This window comes from Hemicordylus capensis, chromosome 4, assembly GCF_027244095.1.
Source record: "Hemicordylus capensis ecotype Gifberg chromosome 4, rHemCap1.1.pri, whole genome shotgun sequence".
NCBI classification, from domain to species: domain Eukaryota; kingdom Metazoa; phylum Chordata; class Lepidosauria; order Squamata; family Cordylidae; genus Hemicordylus; species Hemicordylus capensis.
In genome coordinates this window covers 290,507,858-290,523,510 of record NC_069660.1, presented here as the reverse complement: position 1 = coordinate 290,523,510, position 15,653 = coordinate 290,507,858, and the positions used below count along the sequence as shown (strand labels likewise).

The 15,653-nt window shown below is 39.3% G+C and overlaps 1 protein-coding gene across 11 annotated transcripts in view; it reads right to left on the bottom strand.

The window, feature by feature from the left end:
• ZFPM2 (zinc finger protein, FOG family member 2) overlaps nucleotides 1-15,653 on the bottom strand; it is a 563,228-nt gene that overhangs the window by 25,747 nt on the left and 521,828 nt on the right. Inside the window, exon 1 of one of the 11 annotated variants that reach the window (XM_053244786.1) lies at nucleotides 13,976-14,228. The exons of 9 other annotated variants lie outside the window; for them this stretch is intronic. In XM_053244786.1, coding sequence (XP_053100761.1) covers nucleotides 13,976-13,997 — 22 coding nt within the window. In that variant the 5' untranslated portion in view covers nucleotides 13,998-14,228. Of the gene's footprint in view, nucleotides 1-1,061; nucleotides 1,211-13,975; nucleotides 14,229-15,653 lie in introns of those variants that run through there. One more of the 11 variants, XM_053244785.1, reaches the window with a different exon arrangement.

Genomic DNA, 15,653 nt, shown 5'->3' with positions numbered 1-15,653 from the left:
GCTTCTAATTTGTGTGTAATGCCTTCGACTCTGTCACTGCAGGAGCAGCAGAAGTGTCCATTTCCTGCGTACACATGTTTTTGTGAAGGAGGGTCAGGAGACTATCGGAGCTCATTGAATCGACAACTTGTATTAGTCTGCAGACTTAAAATGACACCCAGGCACAATCAGCCTTACTACTGTCGGAATAAATAGCTTCTATTTTGTGAAAAGACATTTAAAAAATAGCCCTGGGAAGAATATGTTTGTTTGCATATATATGTTTGCCTTGTGTTTGGCTTTTATGTTAAGCATTTAAAGGGAATTCACAAACCCAGAATCATACATTTTCCCTTGAGGGGAGGTGTGTGCATTTACTTTGCTATTTCGAATAACTTCCCTATACCAAATAATGCCTCCATTAATGCCTAAGACATGTCGGACCTCTGGGTTTTGACATTAACAGCGTGCATATATCTATATGTAGCCACACAAAAATTCTAATAAATTCAAATCCAATACTGTTGAAATTCTTGACAGTAGAGTAGTGCAAGGAATAGAACTTATAAATTATGTGTGCCCCTTTTTTGAAAAATGCTTTGGAGGTTTCTTTGTGCATTGGCAAATACAGTAGGAATATGAGGTATTGTGTGGTTCCTTCTGCACAGTACCTGATAAAAGAATAAAGAGCTTTGACATATTCTTAAAACAATAGAGGAATTAAAGAGAAACAATGGGCCAGCTGCTTCATTAATACAATCAAAAGAGAGCCCAGCACAGAGGAGTCCAGATAATTAAGCACTACTCTTTTAGACCTTTTTTCTATAATAAAATTGCTTAAAAATTTATTAACTACTTCACAGTTGTTAGATAGATCTGTGCACTTGTTTATTTGGGTTGATTAATGCCTTTTCAGTATTCTCCAACATGCCAACTCATGGTTTATACAAGTTTTTGAGTAAAATAATGTAAGAAATAACCGATAGGAATCTGTACCAAACACAGCAATAAATCAAAAGCATTTTGCAAACAGTCTTTCCTGTTACTAAACAATTCTCAACATTTTTCACTTGTATATGTACCTCCTAAATATTCGGTAGGACATCTGGGGTTTTTTTCTCCATGCATGCATCTGAATAGCCCATTCTCATAGAGGATTTCAGCAACAGCTCATGTAAATTCATACTTCTCTAAAATTAATGGAAAGTGCTTGCAGTATTACATTAGGATTAATGAGATGATATCCCAGAATTTTCCTGTAATTTTTCCTTGTTTACTGATCAAAGGACGTTGTCAAATGGTACTCAACCTCTAATCTTAATTTTAGCTCCTGCATGTATAAACTCTGCAGCCTTTTCATGGCAGAAAATGTAGGATTTGTATGATCGCCCCCTGCCAAAAGCTACCATTTGTACTCTCACATTCCTGATGACGAAGCCAATGTATTTATCACTACACTATAATGCATAAGCTTTTATTTTATTATTTTACATGTCATTTAATGTGAAATAACAGGGTGGCCCATAAAACAAAGTACTAGTCTTAGAGACCAGGTTTCTTCAACAGTGCTGATCACCTTTGAGCCAGAAGATTTCTATAGTTTCCTCTTTCTACGAAACTTACACAGGATTCAGAGACCAAGCTGCCTTATCTTGCTTTCATTGTGAATGGGGACTTTTCTTTGCTAATGAAATCAGGTCTGCAGCAATATGGCAAAACACCAAATAGCAAGGCATTTTGGCTCCAGCACAGTAATATCCTTTACATACACCCCCGAGACTGCATGCATACTGCAGATTTTGCTAATTTTTCCTGAATGTGAACTCCTCCAAATTGCATCTCAAGTTATTTTTGTCCCCATCCCCTTGACCTCAGCTTGGTGGGAGTTTAAACAGGAGCTTGCAGTGTGACATGGGGTGCTATGGTCCACTAATGGAACCCCAAACACCCACTATATATACAGCTTCTCTGGATCATGGCCTTAATTTTAAAAGAGAGAGAGAGAGAACAAAGTTATTTCATTGATAACGTTTGCGTATTATGTTTCACACATGACCAAGAAAATACAAACACATTGACCACTTGTTCCTTTTACATGTTCGTTATTTGCATGCAAAGGGATGATTGTTGATAAATGTAGTACTGCCCAGTAACCTTTATTTCATAATACTGAAATGTAGCTTTAAAAATAACTGGTGTATCTTGGCACATGAATTGTAATCTACTTTTAACCTTGTAGACACTCAATCTTGTATTAGGGTAAGGATTTGAATCTGTGACTGCTGGAGTTAATAAATAATGTAAAGTTCCATGAGATAGGCACACAAACTACATCAGTGCTCAGAAGAAGAAGAAGAAGAAGATCATAGAAAAATGTGATAAATTTTATTGGATCCCCCCCCCCCCGATTGAGCTGTCACAGCTTATTTACCACAGGAGGAAACAATTAAACCCATATTCTTAGAAGTTTTGTGCATTTTAAGAGGCTTACGGGTCTCCTTCTGGCACCTTAGTTCAAATCCTGAGTTAATCATAGTCAATACACATCTTTCTATTAGTACGCTGGTTGTGGTTGTTTTTAAGGAGTTTTAGTTGAAATAGTTCCTAGAGGACCAGTGCCCAGAATACGAATCTATTACATCTTTGGCACAAATAGCAACCCTTGCTTTTAAGTGGATGAATCTATAAGGCAACATGGTCCCACACATCTCCAATTTATGCCTCCTGGCTGGAAGCTGTAAATGAAGTAAAAATAAAATCCATCCACAAACAATGAAAGAAGAGATAGTTTATTCACATCTGGGTGGAAGAGATGTTTTCATGCACCTTTATAAATATTTCCTTGCTTTGGACAAGGTTCACATTTTGATTTTCTGCAAGCACCAATTTAATAGGAATTGTTGAGTTGTAGATCCCAGGGACCTCCTCAATCAACCAGATATCTTGCATAACCATATTTTCTATCCCCACCCCCAGAATGGAATTTTGTTTGAAAATGCATTTTTAAAAAGTAGTGTTTAAACAGAGTTCTCAAATGAGCAGGCTTTCCTGCAGTTGCAATTAATGAGGCAGTATTTGTTCATGTGGAACTTTGCATGGACACTACAGATCCTTTCTCCAAAGGATTTAAAGAGGCACTTTCTCTTTAAAATAATGAGCAGGTTACAGAAGTCCAAGGACAGAAAGAGATGTCTCTGCCTACACCTCACTGTATTTTGCTTTGCTCCTTCCTCCACTTTTTACTGAAATAACCTTTATTAGAACTAACAACATTCACTGAGCAACCCACAGATGTACAGGAGCTGCCTATCTACATCTGTGCATGGTCAGCTTGATTTCTAAATGACCAAGGAAGATGTGTTTGCATACCCCTTCAGGCAAGCTGTCAAAAATCAGGCTACAGCTGATAAACTGATTATAAAGCTGCTTAAGACTTTGCTTGTAAACAGAAGCATTTATCAACTAATAATTTGCAATAAACTGACGTAACTCCCAGCTGAGCCCCCAAACTGTAATTGTCTCTACCATCTGCCTATTAAAATACCATTCTTCATCACCAAGTAGGAACAGACGGGGAGAAAACTCCAGCAACTATGCAAGACTCTAGCTTGTTATGAAATGAACAGGGCTCCTAGGTTCTATACACTTAACTTATCTCGTTGCATTCCCCTCTTGTGTGCAAATTTTTTATACATATGCTACATGCATCTAGAGGAAGGAAATACAAATGCATCAAATTAACATTTTATTTTAGTTACTTACTAGGAATGTTCTGATAGCAGGCTACTTCAAAGACAAATTGAAGAGGAAACCCTCAAATTCTGTGATTGTTTGTTTCCATTATCTACCTTTCATATTCATTTTTCCAGCAGTAAACATTCTCCAGTTGGTTGTCATGTAAAATGTTTTGAAAAAACTTAGGTGATATTTAGTTGTTTGTAGAAAACTGTCAGATCTGTGTAATATTTTTGAACCACCCTATACAGCAGAGAAGGGGGAACACATTCTTAATAGGGATGTGCACAAACCGGTTCGGAGGCCCTTTTATGGGCCTCCAAATTGGTTCAAACCCCACCGGCTCGAAGGTTTGATGGCGGAGGGGGATGGCTTTAAGGGTGGGGGTGGGTGCACTCACCCCCACCCCGCCACGTTTCCCCTGCTGGGGTGCGAGTCCTTAAGAGCCCATCGGAGGAGCAGCGTACCTCTCTGTCGCCCCATGCCACCATTTACTGGATTTACCTGGAAGTATGTACAGCGAATGCACACATTGCTTGCATGTGCTCATCACGCTCACACATGTGCATGTCAGGTGCCCGTGAGTGCAACATGTGCACAGCCGCTGTTCCTCCTTCCAGATACATCCCGTAAACGGTGGTATGGGCTGGCAGGGAGGTATGCTTCAGCTCCAACGAACTCTTAAGGACTCGTGCACCAGTGGGGAAAACATGTGTGTGGTGGGGTAAGTGCACCCACCCCACCCTTAAAGCTGCCCCCCCCCCGCCTGTTCCGTGCACATCCCTAATCCTTAATTCTAATAACTGCTTCTGAATTTCCAGTGCAAACAGATCTAGATGTTCAAATGCGCTGAGTTGTTTTATACAACCACAAGTCACAGTAGTTTTGCCAGTTGTATAGCTGATCCAAGTTCCCTCAATATGCAGTCTTCAATATGGCTTGGTTTGCTGGAGCTGAGTGGACTAGGCACCATCAGCATAACATCCCACAGTGCTACATAGCATAACTGAGTTAAGGATCAAGCCCTTCCCAAAAAGTATTTATGATTATAATGTCTCAGTTCCAACATTGCAAGCCATTAATACTTTTGGATAGCAAAGACAGAGTTAAGTCTTTCAACTCCAAAAAACAATCTTTGAGTGGAGTTGGCACGGTTTTACTCAGGGTTTACCATTCTGGAAAAATTAACTGGCTGATATTCAGAGTAAGAGAGCACTGGTGTAGTGAGAGGAGTAGACTAATAGACAAACTGTCCTGGGACACGGGGGAAGTGGCAGTTTTTTTACCATCTCCCTTCCCTGGAAAGCCTTCTGTTCTTAAGGTCTGTGGCACAGATGGTTTTTTGGGGAAGGGGAAGTAATATATAAATCTCCCCTTTCTTGGTGCACCAGTGTAGAATCTGCTCCTCTTGCTGCACCAATGCTCTCTTGCTCTGAATGTCAGCTGCTGGGTCTAGTTTAAGGCATTTAAAATCATCTTAAATTGTCTCCTATTATCAAAACGGTTTCATTACATGGAAGATTGCAGTAATTACCTGTAATTAAATTTCAATTTCAGTTATGAAATTCTAGGACTGTCAACCAATTAAAGAATTTTTGGTTGATCCATCATCTGCCTTTTAAATTGATTACTACATTTGCATCCTTCTAAAATAATAATAAAAGTAGTTTTTAAAGAAAAGTAAGATAAAAGAAAGGACTTCACCTTTAATAAACACTGCAACTACCTCTCATTTTTAAAAGGAAAGTCCATTTTTAATCTTTTTAAAAATTCTTATACTGAAACATGTCAGAACTGAAATCACCTCAAAAAATAAAAGCACATGCCCTTAACTCTCAGCCCCACCAACTGAAATGTGACCTCACTAATTAAAATGGACTCTTACCCACTAATCAACTAAAGCCTTACTGATTAAAGTGATTAAGGCGGCATACTTATCTGGGGCTAAATCCCATTGAACACAATGGGGCTTACTTCTGAGTAAACATTCATGAAATCAGGATGTAAAGCTTGCAGCCATTGTATGAAGAGGTAAACATGTTTGTAGTTTAATAAAGGAATGTTATTAAAATAAATAATATTTTATTAAAATAAAATACTTTTATTTTACTAATACTAATATGTGAACTCACTTTTCAGCCTTAGATCCCCACCTGAAAAATGGAAACAATAATTCATAGAGCTGATGTAAGAGCAAATATGCTACAGATTGTACTGTAATATTTGCACTTTTGACAAAGCAAAAGTACTTTTTTGAATGGGGCCCACCCCTCTTTCCTTGCAGAGTTCTTCCACAAGGGGATGGGTTGTGTCCAAGAAAGGACAGGAGTGCTTAATTTATCCCGTCAGTTACTTTTTACTTCTGAAAATATCCCCCACCTCCGCCATCTTCTTCCCAAGTTATCTTGTGCCAACAATCATTATAAAAGTAGGATGGTGACTTTGGCTGGAATCCTGTGTCCAGTTGTGCACGTGTAAGACCTCCTTCAGTCAATAAGCCATATCTGTGAATAAGAGAGGACAGAACTACATGGAAAGGAATTGCCTTGCCTTGACTTCTTTTTTTACTCTTAAATAGTGTAGCACCTTCTGGGTCCTCCTTGCTTATTTAACATTAGAATTTTACAGTCATAGTACTAGATGAAACATGGAAGTCCTCTTATCTAAGCCCCTTCTTTGTGACTCAATCTTGCACAATCCCCAGCAGATTTACACACATTTCCTACATTTCATTGTGTAGCACAAGGAAAGAGGAACAGTGAACAAATTGTACTACATCAGAGGGAATGAACAGTTTATAGTAATAATCCAGATGTCTCATGCAAATGAATGGAGCTGCCTGCTACATAGCACACCAAAAACCCCACAGGGTTACTAGTCTGCCTGACTAGAGGAATAGTTCCTTCCCAGTCTCAAATTTGGTAACCAGTTAGCTTGATGGAAAATCATGCATAATGTTTGCACATTATGAAAACGGAAGGGGGTAACAGGAGTGCTACTGAGCTGTGCTTGTACTGTAATGTTTGGAACTGGATTCTCTGGTATCACACTGGAGCATGGATTCTCTGATAACATTCTATTTTGCCCTGTGCACATACAATAGAACTATAGAGCTAGAATTGCCTATATGCTATACATTTTCCCTGTGATGTTCGTTGGCATGCAGATTGCAAAAATTTCATAAGCAATCAAAAATTTCATAGTTTGAGCAGCTCCATGCGGAAAAACCAAAACAAACCAATATGAATATGACAAATATGAGGACTATTTATATGCCGCTTTTCAACAAAAGTTCCCAAAATGGTTAATTAATTGATTTAAATAAATAAACAAAATGGCTCCCTGTCCCTGAAGGGCTCACAATAAAAAAAGAAGTGTATGATCAGTGCTGTTGTAACTGATGTTGATAAATGTCCTCATGATAAATTGGTTAATGTAGTCTGGCTTCCAACCACTGAAAATAGGTTGGAACTGTTCTCAAAGAGATCAGTGGTTAATTGTCCAGAGCTCATCACTGGTGAGCACTACGGGAGTATGCAAGGTTTCAAATGGGATGCTGCAGGAATCTAGCCTAGGCCCAGTACCTTTCAACATTTGTATCTGAGTCGTAGACAAAGGGGTGGAGGGACTCCTAATTAAAATTGCATATCTGTGGAATAGCTAACTTCTCAGAAGACAGAATAAGATTGCAAATGATCTTGATAAAATGGAAAACTGGGCGGAAGCGAACAAAATGAAATTCAACACAGACAAATACCAAGTTCTGCTCTTAGGCATTAAAGAATCCAATGCACAGGTGGGGGATACCTGGCTTAGCAATAATAAATGTGGAAAGGATTTTGGGATTGCTTATGTTCCAGAAGTAGAACATAAATCAGCAGTGTGAAGCAGCAAAACAGACTAATGTGATTTTAAGCTCCCTTAATAAAATCATAGTATCAAAGTCATGAGAAACAATAGTTCCACTTTATTCCCACTAGTCAGACCTCATTTAGAGTGCTGTGTCCAGTTCTAGCTGCCACATTTTGGAAAAGATGTAGGCAAATTGGAATGGGCTCAGAGATGGGCAACAAAGATGCTCAGGGGTCATCTGGAAAACAAGCGCTGTGAGGCAAGGTTGAAAGACCCAAGTACGTTTAGCCCGAGGAAGAAATGCTGCAAGGTGATATGACAGCACTCTTCAGATATCTGAAGGGCTGTCACACAGAAAAGGGAAAAGGGAAGATTGTGCCATCAAGTCAACGTTGACTCCTAGCGATCACATAAATTTGTCTATCCATGTGATCTTCTTGGTAGAATACAGGAGTGGTTTACCAGTGCCACCTCCCGTGAAGTATGAGATGATGCCTTCAGCACCTTCCTATATTGCTGCTGCCCGATATAGGTGACTACGGATATATTTACTAGGCACAGTCTGGGAGGTACACTGGCGGGGATTTGGACTAGCAGCCTCTTGCACTCTAGGCAAGCTGCTTCCCTGCTGGACTTCTCTGCTGCTCCGGGGGCAGCGGTAGATCTAATGGGCTTATGTTCGAGCAGGACAGATTTGGGTTACATATAAGGAGAAACATCCTCAGGATAAAATGACCACCCTGAGCCATTTTTCAAAGGGCAGTATAGAAATCAAATCAATCAGTCAGTCAATCAATAAAAGCAGTTCAACAATGGAATTAATTACCTAGGATAGACAGATATATCTGGGAATGCTCTAAAACTAGATTTCCTGCATCAAACAGAGAGTTGGACTAGGTGGCCTACAAGGGTATCAAAAATTCTATGATTCTGTATCTGCATGTTTTGTTATGTATCAGAAATGCCTACTGGAAACCACCCAGGGTGAGTAACACATTTATGCACCTGTGCCTACATTACATGCAAAGTGCTTACAAATGACATTTTAAAATATGTGAACATACAGCTGCTTATGCACATATGAATTCATTTAACCCTTTCAAATGAAAAAAAATACAAAGCTCCTTGAGGACTGAAATTATCTAGAGAATAAATCACTCTCCATTATGTTCACCTGATATCAAGGAGAGCGAGGCATTGCTTCTGGTGCCTTCTCTCTGACTGTGTACCTCCACAGTTTCCCTGGTCATCCACCATAATTATAGAGTAGTTTCTTCAGGGAGATCAGTCTTGCAATTTCATAGTGCAGCTTTAATCATGATGATGATAATGGCTGACATATGGCACAACGAGCCGTGGACCCAAGAGGGATCCACACCCACTGCTTCCGAGCCTTACACAGTGCTGCTAGCGATGGGGGGGGGGGGGGTCCGCCATGCCACTGACACATTGCCTCATCACAGCTGCGACCTACTCCCATCATTCCCAATGATTCCCAATCATGGGAGCATAGAGAATCCCCTGCTGTTGCTAGCAGTGCTGGCAGACAGGTGAGTGGCTCAGAAGCAGCGAGTGCACATCCCTTTGGATCCATGGCTCTCTGCCAAGTATGCAAGCCAATGCAGGGGTGGATCTTATCTATGGGCGAAGTGGGCAGCACTCCCCTTAAATTTCTGAGTCAGCCATGCTGTCTCTGCCTATATTTTGTGCGCCTATCGTCTCCCTCTGTTGTTCCCTGCTGCTCTTGCCTGCTGGCTGCTGTTGCTTTAAGAGTTGTGAGAGTGGGCAATGGTAGCACAGAAGAAGACATGGTTATGTTGCAGATGGTATACTAAGAGAGACTAGCTTGCCTAAGACCACCTAGTGAATGCATAACAGAGATGAAATTTGAACTTAGGATTTCCTTATAACTCAAGGTCTTAAACCATCGTTAACTATACTACTTCTTCACTAACCTATTAGCTGGCCATTTTTACTGATTTCATATTATTTATTTATTATTATTATTTGATTTGATTTCTATACTGCCCTTCCAAAAATGGCTTGTTTTAATGTTTTTACATTAAAATAAAAACAACTAAAATCAATTAACAGTTTAAATCAGAAACTATAAAAACATTATAAAAACCATAAAAACATAAACTATAAAACATAAAACCATTAACAATTAGTACATTTTAAACAGGTTTTTTTTAAAACCCGGGAAAACCAGGCCAAACATTTAGTTTAAAAAATAATTTTAAAACCCTGGAAGGCCAGGCCAAACAGAAGGCCAATAATGGACTCAAACTACAGATTTCTGCCGGGAGTGCGTTCCACAGCCCAGGGGCAGCTACAGAGAAGGCCTGCCCGTCTGAGTCGCCATCAGACGTGCTGGTAGTAACTGGAGACAGACCTCCTCAGATTATCTTAACGTGCGGTGGGGATTGTGCAGAAGAATTTTGTTTTATTTGTGGTGTTTTACAAGCCTTGTTCACCACCTTTCACAGTTTGTAATAATAAAGAGCTATATACAGGTTAAGACTGCATGCAAACTCAATAGTTTTTTGTGTTTTTTAGAAGAATATACGGCTCTCTTCCAAAACCTATGAAGTTTTTCTTCTGTTTCACAACTCTTTTGTATTAGAACTTAACTGCATTCCTACTGAGATGATTTACAGGGTATCATTCATAACTTTGATAATGAGATCAAAATGAAAACCTGAAATGTGAAATAGAAAGATGCATGACTGCATCTTTAGTAAACTACAATAAGAATACAGCATCTGGGCCCTTTCAGCATTGCATCCCCCCGCCTCAGATGATTATTTTTCATGCCATGAGAATATTGTTTCAGAATAGTATATTTCATGTATATCATGTATAACAGTATATTTCAAATAATATATTTCATATTTCACCACACAGGTGAGCACTAAACTTCGGTAAAGACACATCTGCCTCAAACAGATACCCCAAATATTCAGTCCTAGTTGTACCGGGTCAGGGTAAATTCAGCCATTCACTCTAATGCAGCCAAGATTGCAAATTCCGTGTAGATGTCAAGGAAAGCATGCAGCTCTTTAAAATAAAACAAAGAACTACCCTGATGTAGCCAGTGCCCTCCTTGTTTCCATTGTCATCTAATTTATGAATTTTTATGATGAGGTTTTATTTTTCAAAAAAAAAAAATGCGGGAGGGGGGGATTACAATTGGTAGGCAGAAAGAAGGAGTAAAAAGGGGCAGCACCAAGGAAACTGGAAGTAAAAAATGGGGGATCAACAGTCAAGAAAATGCTGGGAAAAGATAAGTGCATTGAAAATGACAGTAGTCCCAATGCATTTTGGTGTGCTGCCTTCTTCTAGGGCATTTTCTCTCTCCTGTCCCACTCATTGTGGTCCTTCACTCAAGGGATCTATGCTCTGCTTGTGTCTGTCAAATCAACTAAACTATGCATTATCATGTTCTGGTTTTATTTAAAAAGAAATGGTCATCAATATGGAAGCAACAGTGTGGAAATAAAAACATTTTATACTATGCGTGGAGGCTGATTTTTATCCGCTTGCCTCATTGGCAGCATGAATCAATCAATAATTTAGTTTAATCGTCAGTCACCCCGATTAGGTAAATTTGCTGGTGCCACAGATATACAGCACAGAGAAAGTCCCTGCCAAAAAAACAGTTTGTCCCATGTGCAGTTCAACGAGCCAGATGGTGCAGGGGAGGGTTTATTTCTTCTTACATTAACTTTTCAAAGATAAACATTTGAAAGTCATAAAAGTAACAGTTAAAACTGTCAGAATCAAGCCATCAACTTATTCATCTTCCAAGCACTGCAGAAGGCTATGAAGTTGTACTATCCTCAACTACTCTCTGTGCAGTATGTGAATGTGAGATAGATATAGATATATAGATACACATACACACATACATACATACACACACAAACACATGCCCAAACCAGAGCATATTCCCCTCAAATGGTACAAGAAATGCACTGTTAATGAGAAGAATGCATTGATTCAATGTGCTGATAAGACTACTCTGATCTGTTGCCCCCCCTCCCCAATAATCTGGTTGCATATATTCAGAACTTAGCAATGATTTTAATGGTCAACTTCCCCAAAAACGCTGAGTATTGATAAAAAGCAACCAGCATTTGTGAAAATAACAAGATTGCCTGCAGATGGCATCCTATGCATATCACGAGCACTTCTTGTAGGAAGCAGGAGAGAGGCTATTTTTTATTTAATTTAACACTACACTGAACATCTACATTGTTGCCCTGTGGTTGATAAAAGTGAGAGATTTTGGGGAGTCTAATTAAGCACTCTTGTAGATCCTTATGTATTCGGCACTTTCAGGGTTGGTGTTTTTATTAGCACATTTTTGCAGAAGGAATGTGAAGCAAGAAACCTGAGATTCCAGCAGGATGATCCCTCCATTGTAAATTTATTTGGAAACATGTCTCAGTAATTTCAACTGAACTTACTTTCAAGTAAGTAAGAGATCAACCTTAAACAGCATAACATTATAAACATAGAGAAGTCAAGAAGACTGCAAGGAAGATAATCAGGGTAGTCTTATACAAAAGTATTAAAAATGCAACCCTAAATCAACAAAAGCATATCATCATTATATATGTATTTTAAAGCATACATCAATGAGTGGTGCACCTCAAACACCCCAAATATACAGAGCAAGTTGATTTGAAAGCAGTTAGTGATTTAGAATCTAGACATGACTGTCCTCATTTGATTCCCTGATCTCAGGCTGTGGATAAATAACCCAGAAAAGTCCAAAAGATTTGTGATCCTCCCACTTTTTTACATTATAGTGTTGAGCTTTTTATATATAGTTATATTGTCTCGCTGTATTTATCACTTAGGCTTTTATGCAATTACGCCTTTGGTGCCTTTTATCCCTTTTTATCCTTCTTTATGCTATTTATATCTATTATGTCTTGTATGCCTTTTTATGATCGTTTATGTGTTTAAATGCATCTTATGCCTCCAAATGTAGCATTATGCAATATACTTTGCACCGTGAAATCACCCCTGTATTTTATGCTGGTCTATGACTGTAATGAAGATGATTGATTGATTAACTTTCAATGCCTGGTAAAGGAATATGCTGTGAAGTTGGACACAATAGGCTGGTTTCAGATATCACATGATACCTCTATTAAAGCTGGGCTTCGTGTAATATCTCTGAGCCTTGGGAGCATGTGCACCATCTCCCATGCCTGTGAAAATGTCCACCTCCAGCCTAGATTAAAGGAATCTTGAGATAGGTCATGACATTAAAACCGTCCAATTTTGGTTTATTGTAACCTACTTACTTCAAATAAAATGAGATGTACACTGAAGGTTTGAAGTAAGTTAAAGATCTTGGCTTATTTGAAGGTTAGAATAAACCAAGATCAGTGGGTTCAGATATCACAACCACTCAAAGTTTACTTTAAACTAAAGCAAAAGTAGGTGTTTGCACAAGGGGGGACGGGGTTCCCCATGGGAATGAGGAATCACCATTGTGCCTAGATAGGAACAAGGCACTAGTGACAGTAGCCAGAACTGTCTTCTCCAGAAAGGGATGAAGCAGGCACATCAACTTGCAAAGTTGTGCAAAGGCAGTCCTGGCTAGGGGAGTCACCTGAACTTGCAGTCACAATGTCAGGTCCAGGATCACATCCGTGGTAAATTCAATGTTTTCCCTGGATCAAGAGGAATCAGAAGGCATTCACATCCTTGTTCATATCTGCATGGAGCATTGGCAATGTGCAATTCTTGCTAAATATTAAAGTAACTTATTCGTTATTGCTCTACACCTTCAAAGGATTGTACCTGTGTATTTGGATATCTAAGAACTGATACCCTCATTCTTGGCATTAGCCCTATGTACATGTGCTCACTTTAAAAGTGAACCTGGGTACAGGTCTCCTCAAACACTGGGTACAGATAGGAAATGTACTACTGTGTATGTGTTGGGCATAACTGTATACAGAGATCTGTATATAGAGATCTATAGATTGCATTGCACCAAACCTCACACATGAATAGGGCTATAGTTGTTTCTAAATTCATAACTTCACCAGTTTAGGTACAAGTAATTTGGGAAGACTATACAATTCATTACATCAATGCATATTAGTAAGAGTGTTCCCCAACTTGAAGACTAAGGGAAATGGGGGCTCATTTGTATCAAAACATCTGGATTTTGACCAATTCCAATCCTATATTTTTTTAATTCAGCAGGACATTTATAAGTGTGCATAGGAGTGCACAGGACTGCAGTCCAAGTTCCACTAGGATTAAGTTGCCTAGAATTCAAATTCTAGATGTCACCTTAATTAACCTGTATTTCTGCTTTGAGGACAAATCCTATCACTTTTGTTCTTAAACATTTTGATTCCATTAATTTTCTACTTACATTCTGTTTTTTGAGTTCGCATATATTAGCCGATTCATGTTCCACTCAGTTAATGTAAAGTGCTGATCTCACATTCAGAAAAATAAAATGAGAAAGGGCGGTGGTGGTTTCAAATTCAAGTCTAACAAAAGCCTTGTTTTAGACAATACTGTTACATAAGCAGGCCTGCCGTTGTGTCTGCAGTTGCCTATGTTCGTGAAATGCTGCTTCTTCCTGACAGGAAATCTTATGAATGAAGTCTAGCTAACAGGAGAACTCTTTATTTCTATGGGGACAAGACAGCAGCACAAGTTAATTAAACTGGTAACACTGTGATTAGTTTCAATCAGGGATCAGCTGAGGCTGGTAGTTGTAAGGGAATGTGTTTTCCACAGGCATGAAAAAGGATGAGTATAACATTTTTAAAACATTTGTTTTGTGAATCAAGTAATAATAGTGACAAAGGCACTCTAACAGGTTAAAAGTGCAAAAGTTGGTGGATTTAAAAACACACACACCTGATATAGCCATTGCAAACCCATGAACATAATGGTAATTTAATTTGGTTACTTAATGGTAAGTATGCCGATTAGTATGTGTCAGTCTTTTAACAGTACTAAATAAATAATACACAGTCCAGCCAAAGTTAAGTACTCTAACTTTCCATTAATTTCAATGGGAGTATCAAGCACATGCTTAAACTTCTGCCATGAAAAATAACTGTACTTGCTTAAGTTTGGTTGGATTCTGCCATGTATTGATAAATAACACCTTAGAAATTGTTCCCAGGTTCTAGCAGTACGTTCCTGAATTTTGTAGAATGCCTGAATCTAAATAAACAGACTTAAGAAAACAGTAATGAAAAAAAATAAATAGGTTGCAATTCTTAACACTTATTATTAGTGTAAGTCCTAGTGGACTCAATAGGCTTATTTCTAAACCAACATACTTAGAGTCACACTACTTGAACCAAATTACACATTATGTGGGAAATCTGTAATTGAGTAACACCCCACCCCCCATACACACACACTTTTTACCAGAATGAAGCTGCAAGGAGCTGCCAGAATGGACGGTGGGAAATGAGGTATTTAACTCTTTCCCTAAGTTGTTCTTCCAGTCAAATCACACATCTCAAGCTTTCCCCATAGGAAAATTAAAGGTACCTGCATTTCTCCCCCTGGATCAAAAAGCACTGCAGCTAGTTTGGGAGCAATTTTGATTAGAACAATGGCATGGGAGAGGAATTAAATTTCCCTTCCTTCTCCCACTTGGGCAAATTTAGTAGCTCTCTCTGACTTTTTTTCCAGTTTTTTTAAAAAATGAACATCCTCAGTTTTATCATGTCTGAAGAGGGATAGTGTCAGGTGCGGGCAGCTTCTTTAAGGTAAACGGAGCCGGTGCTCCATGCCACCCAGCAGCCCCTGTGGCAGGGAATCACTTCTGCCACTCACCTGGCCACTGGTGGGGGCTCGCCTCCGCGGAAGCCAGGTGAGTGGCGGAGGCGATTCCCTGCCGCGGGGGCTTCTGGGCAGCATGGAGCACCGGCTCCATTTACCTTAAAGAAGCTGCCCGCCGCCGCCCCTGGAGGAGCGTTCATGAGCCACGCCTGGATAGTGTACATGACACCTGGTGTGTGTGTTTGTGTGTGTGTGAGAGAGAGAGAGAGAGAGAGAGAGATTTGAAGGAGTCCTGCAAA